Source organism: Merops nubicus, unplaced genomic scaffold (assembly GCF_000691845.1).
Source record: "Merops nubicus isolate BGI_N331 unplaced genomic scaffold, ASM69184v1 scaffold15985, whole genome shotgun sequence".
NCBI lineage: Eukaryota > Metazoa > Chordata > Aves > Coraciiformes > Meropidae > Merops > Merops nubicus.
The window spans coordinates 25832-32234 of NW_008611787.1; the positions used below are offsets into that span (position 1 = coordinate 25832).

At 44.8% G+C, this 6403-nt stretch overlaps 1 protein-coding gene across 1 annotated transcript in view; it reads left to right on the forward strand.

Moving 5' to 3' along the window:
- Window positions 1-1919: 1919 nt before the first annotated feature.
- Window positions 1920-6403, forward strand: part of LOC103773952 (ankyrin repeat and SAM domain-containing protein 1A-like) — a gene marked incomplete at both ends in the record, with an annotated part of 45588 nt that continues 41104 nt past the window's right edge. The window contains 2 exon segments of the mRNA XM_008941334.1: window positions 1920-2000; window positions 2753-2909. Coding sequence (XP_008939582.1) covers window positions 1920-2000; window positions 2753-2909 — 238 coding nt within the window.

Consider the following 6403-nt stretch of genomic DNA (forward strand, 5'->3'; position numbering starts at 1 on the left):
CACTGGTGCAGTAGTTACAGCTGCTCCAGATCACATAAATCTTTCTGGCATTAGTTTCAACCATTAATTGCCACTTTAAATCCAGCAATAAATTGTTTGGGCAACCACATTGCCTGAGCCCACTGCCAAAAATAAACCAGAGCCTGAGGATTACTCAGGTCCCCTCCATACTTCAGGACTGTTGCAGCTGGGTGGGGTAGGGCACCTCTTGGACTTGTTTTTTTTTGGTGTCTCACATATCTTCTGGGCATAGTTTAGGCCAGCAGCCTGCAGATGATGTGAGTAGTGCTGGAAATGGTGCAGGCATGTGTTGGTTTGCCATTTGCTCCTGAAGCAGGGGATGCTTTGTGGTGTGCAGGAGTGCCCCTGGATAAGCCTTCTGATCCCTTGCAAATTGGATTTTGTGGCTTATTTCCCTGTCCTCATGGATAAAGTTTCCCCTTAGCTGCCTCTCCTCTGTGGGGCTCGTGTCTGTCTCAGGACTGCAAAGCCTTTTGTAATGCTCTGCAGGATCAGGAGTCACTTGGAGGGGAGAGACTTTCCATTTCAGAGCCTGCTCCTGGGTCCCACCTGAGCCCTGCTGGAGAATCAGCAGTTTACTTCTGAATTTCCACTCAGTCTGCACGAGATTCCTGTTGGTTTGGTGCCTTTCCTGCTGCTTTCATACACTGTGGTACAGAGTTTTTTCTGGCTAGGAGCCCTCTAGTAATGACTGTTATTTTAGAAAACCTCGTTACTGCTCGGGCTGCCTCTGTATCATACAGTGAGTCGTAGCAATGACATGCTGGGGAGGAAATGAAACGAGCAGGGAAGGCCTGTTTCATAAAGAGCACCAGTTGACTGTATTTTAAACCCATTAAATTGGGGATTAGAGAGTGCTGTAAAGTTCTACCCCTAGTTAGAGAAAACAATGCAGGAAAACAGACTGTATTAGCAAAAGCATGATTGCCTCGGCTTATAACAAATCCTGTGTAATTCCTGAAAGTATTAAGTTTAAAACAGGCCAGCATGCAAGGAATGATGGGTTGTGATGGAGAAAGCTGCCTTCAGGAAAGGTGAATGGTTTCAATTTGCTTAGAAGAACATCTTGATTTGAGTTCAATGTGTCCTTTCTGGGAGAGGGTGGTAGCACTGGTGCGGGGTGGCAGCAGAACCCAAACTCCTTGAGCAGCAAGCTCAGGAGCAGTGCCAGCTTCTTACACACTCTTCTTTGCTGTTTTAACTAGGACACCTTGCAGGGGGTCGAGGGAAGATTAATCCCCTACAGGATTAATCCTTAAATCCTTGGTGTTTGACTTTTGAACAAGGGATGGAAGTTAGCAGTGTTTTCAGAAGTGCTGGGAGATCACCTCCTCTTTCCTAGAGACTGCCAGCAGCTGTCAGATGGAAATCATTTTTGGACAGTAAGAAGTCAGTGTGGAATCACACTGGTGAGCAAGAGCATGGGCTGTATCCCACACTCTTTGACATCCCTAATGACTCTTGCCATGGAGGGAAGAGGGCTTCCCAAACCCATCAAAATTCTTCAGAGGGGTGTGAACTAGCAGTGGGTTGATGGTTTACTGTCTTTTGTGGTTAATTTTATTGGATGCATGTTCCTCTGAAGATGCTTTTTGGCAAGCACAAGTATGGCTGAAAGATGTCTGGTAGCAGGAGAATGTGGGAGCTGTGATTTGAAGCCAGGCTGGGCTGATAGAGGGTGGAGTAGTGAACCCTGTGTGGGCTGTGTGACACCCTCTGCTCGGCGCAGCGCTGCGCGGCCTCTTCTGTGTCACTGCTCTTACCCACGGCTGCCCAGCCACTGATTTGCTTCCAGGTAACCAGCTTGGTGTGAGACCTCTGCTGAAACTTGTCCTCCCCAGCTGGCTGACTGTTTGCTGTGTGTCTGAGTGTTCCCTGTGCCTTTTCTTGTCTTGCAGCATCTGGAGAGGGCCGAACGTGAACTGCGTTGACAGTACTGGGTACACTCCACTGCACCACGCTGCTCTGAATGGTCATAAGTGAGTCATGATGCCTTTGATCACAGGGGATGCCCTGTGCTTTACAAGCTATGGTTTCTGTCTAATTCATTCACCAGTTCAGTGCTGTTTCCACTGAAAACGTGGTGATGGTGCAGCACTACACCATCTTCAGGCCAAGAAGTGAAGAGCATCAGTGCAGTGGAGCCACAGCACTGGCTCCTGCACAGGGTGATCCTACAGCTCGTTAAGAATTGGGAAAAAGGCTGAGGTTTTCAGCCACCCTTTTATTTCTAAGAAATTTGGGTAAGATAGAACAACATATTACAGATGGCCTCCCCAGTGACAGTCCTCTGTGGTCTGTCTGGTGTCCAGCATGTTGTCTGAACCACTGAAAATTTGCTTTTGTGCATATTACATTTTTAAGCAACTCCAGTCACCAGTGTGGGAAATCTTGTCTTGTTCATCTCGAGAAATTGAATAGGGTTAAAATCTTTATTCATCTTCATTGTGCTGGTGTAATTCACTTTGCACTGGAGTGGCCTGTGGGTGACTTCAGTCCCTCTTCAGCTCCATTAGTGTGGAGGTAACAGATCTTTCCTGAGCTCATCTCAGCAGTCATTCCTTTTTTTTTTTTCCCCTCCTTGGGCAGCATTGAATAGGAACACTTTATAATCACATTTCAAGAGGATTTCTGAAATACTCCTCTTCAGATTAAATTTTGTAAAATGCTTACTGTAAACTGTGAAACAAGGACTGAGCAACTTAGGGACTGACATTTCCTTCTCTTGCAGGGATGTGGTGGAAGTTCTGCTGAGGAACGATGCGCTGACCAACGTAGCAGACTGCAAAGGCTGTTACCCTCTTCACCTGGCAGCTTGGAAGGGAGATGCAGACATAGTGAAGCTCCTCATCCACCAAGGACCTTCCCATACTAAAGTGAATGAGCAGGTCTGCGTATTTTTCTCTAATGTATCGTTGAATCCTTTCCCTTGGATGGAAAGAGACCACTTCAGCTGACTCCTGACCCTTCCCAGACTAGTAGCAATGGTTATAAACTCCTCCTTGCTAATGGGATAAGAAGAGCACTGCCTAAAGCAAATACCTCCAGTCCTGAGTTAGGAGTTGAACGAGTAAGGTTTATATGGAGATACAGAAATCTGGGAACCACTGCACACCTAGGAAGTGGTCTCCTTGCTTTCATACTGGGCTTCTACCTAACCCATAGATTTTGCTTTCAATTGCTGGATAGCTGAGGAGGTTTCTAGTTCTGTCAAAGTACACGTTGGCTCCCTTCTTTGGGAACTAATCACAGCAGCTTTGTTTAGTCTCTGGCCATGCTCTTAGCTACTCTCCTGGCTTGTCTATAGCACTTGCTCCAGTTAACTCATTTGTGAACTGTAAGATGATTTTAACCCTACTCGCCCCCCAATAAATCTCTAGCTTAATTTTAAGAACTGTTTTCTCAATCAGGCAAGAAAAAAAATGCTTAACTTACTCCCTTTGTCAAGCTGGTAGTTTTTGGTGTAGGACTCAGAGGGGTGGATTTGTACGAGGCAGCTCTTCTGTACTCTGTGACCAGTGTGAAGGGCTGGTCCTGTGCAGCTTCCCTGTGGAAATCAGCAGGTATCTTCCAGTTCCAGGGAGCTTCTGAAATGCTACTGCTGGAAGACCAAAATAATTCTTTTAAGAGTTTTGGATAAGGGAACTGGTTGGCTGAGCGAGCCCAGCTGAGCAGTGTTACTGAGCTGCTTGCAGCTGAGTGAGTCTGGGCAGACATGCAGCAACAGACCCAAATCAGATGGTTAGAGCTGCAGTACCCCTTGGCTGTCCTGTCCCTGAGGCAGGAATACCTAATGTCCCCATGAATCAACTCCTAACCACTCAGGTTTTCACCCAGGAGAGGAGTAAACCAAGTAAACCAAAATAAGCCTTGGTACTGCAATGCTCAAAATGTATCTTCGTTCAGAAGTTAATTCACAAGTAGGTCAGATACTCATGGCTCAAGTTTAGCAAAATCTGTCAAAGTCAAGATGAGCAGCTGGGAACTGTGAGTTTCCACTCTTTAATTTTCATCTGTGGTGTGAACTTTGCAGAGGCTGAGGAGCAAACTCCCTTTGGAGTCCAGTTTAGGAGTCCTAATCCTGTTTCCAGCTATGCTTTGTGGAGACCAAAGTGCCACGCTGAAGTTGTCCATTCCTCTGTGTAAGATGTTTACCTTGGCACATCAGGCTGCTCCAAAGCTAAATGCTTCTAAAGCATCACAAAATGAAAAGATACCATGGTAATGCTCTTCACTCAGCAGAGATAACTAAGAGTATGTATTCTAATGTCTTTGTTGATAGGTTTCCAGTTTGGGGCTGTGGTTAGTAAAGTCTTCAGGCACTGCTGCAGCCATTCAGTCTGTGTAAATAAATTTGAGAAGAGCAGTTGGCTGTTTACAATCAATCTGATAACAATTGACCCAGGGCCCTGAGTGTAAACCACTCTGCTCTGAGCAGGACAGCTATAGAGGAAACCTTTGCAAAAGATTAAAAGCTTAGTGTAATCCTTCCAGGTAATGTTTCATTACTGTCTGTGTAGTAGGAACCTTTTGAAATGAGAAGAGTCAGCTGAGTAGCCTGCGCTGCTGGTGTTTGGAGTCTTGTCAATGCAACACACAGTGGCTCAGGTTACAGGCCTCTGGAACAGCTCCTGCTGCTGCTGGCTTTGACTGGAACAAGATGCTGTGTTCTGTCGTTTCCACCCCTTGGGAGTCACCCATTGCTTTGTTGCTATATCTCACCCATTTCATTATCACATTTTTTTTTTCTTTTTTTCCTCTTCCTTTTTGTAGAATGCTCTTGAGATCAAAGAACTCAAAAAGTACGGCCCCTTTGACCCATATATCAATGCCAAGGTGTGTACTTTGCTGTCAGCATTTCACTACATCATGCCTCCAGTTGCAGTAATACCTGTTCAGTTTGCAGCTGCTTGGGGAAAAGTAAAACGCGACCGTTTATTTACTGTGGGTTTCTTTCTTCAAAGCAGTTGTAGAAACAATTTAAGGGAAGCTTTTCCTTACTTTCCTGGGGGCTCCTTCATTGCTTAGCCTTGTAGGACTCACGGTGATGGTCAGTTTGCTTGGTTTGGCTGGATGACTTCCTAAAGGTAATGTTATTTCCATTAAAATGCTTTAGGTTTTGTTTCGTGTGCTAATGTTGCTGATAAATGCAAAGAGAAGGAATTTTGGTTTTTTCCTGCTTAAACATGGATGCGTTTTCTCTGTGGGCTGTTTGGAGTGGATTTTCATGCCTTTTCTTCTACAGAATGCTGTATTTGTCATTTGAACTGACAGTTAATCCTTGTGGTGGTGGGGGGGACAAGGGAAGGCAGCAGTAATGCTCACGCCTCCCTTCCCAAGTCCTTCATGTCCTGCTTATTGCTTCAGTCCCTCTTTTCAGATGTTCAGTCTGTTGTGTCTGACCCTTCAGCCCTAGTCCTCTGTTCCTGTTTTCTTGCCTCTTTGGCTCCTCTCTTGCTTTTTGTTGTTCTTGAGCTACAAAAAGTCTTGACAGCAGCACTTCTGATGAGCTGACGCTGAGCAATTGAGGAAGCAGATGAGAAAGTTCCTGGTGGTGTTTTCTCAGACACCATTTTTCATATTTTTTTTATTTTTAGTGAAGCTGCAGCCCAGTGATGGTGCAATAATCTGCTTTATACCTCTGCTATAAGCCACCACCCCACAGTTGCTTCCAGCCAGTTGTTTTGGATCCAGCAATCTACTGCAGATTTCTGTCTCAAAGTTTAGTTGAAACTTTCACTCTGCTTGATCTGCAGTACCATAAAAACACACATCCAAAGCCTCAGAGCTTGCTAACTGCTGGGGGTGATGTTTGTTTTTGCAGTCTTGGGTTTCAGGAAATACTCTAGTGCATACCTCTTTAAGCACAAATGTATTTACATGAAGCTCATCCATATTGGTGTTTTTTACAAAAATCCAGATGGGAATTTTACAGCCACAAATGTCTCATGTGGAAACATGGGAGTCAAGCAGTTTGGTTGCATAAATGGAGCAAAATATTGTCAATAACAGAGGAAAATCTTACATGCTCCAGCATTAAAATGTTGAATGAAGAAGGAATAAAGAGAAGAAATATACAGTGAGCTCACTTTCTTGTGGATTTTTGTTTCTGAAGTATTCTAATTTGGCTCTTGTATTTTTGCCAAGTGTGTTGTTATAAACTCTGAGCTCAATTGTCAGTTTGGCTATAATGCTCTTGGCCACAGGGCTGGTGTTGCTGAAATCTTTGCCGTGGTTTTAAGGACAGAGAGAGAGAGAGAGATGATTTAGACAAAATCTGTTAGGTTTGTTGTAAGTTCTGACCAGCTTTCCACCAGTTTCTGACCAGATTTGATGAAGAACATGTGGAATTTGCCAAGAAAGCCACCAGCATCATGGCTTG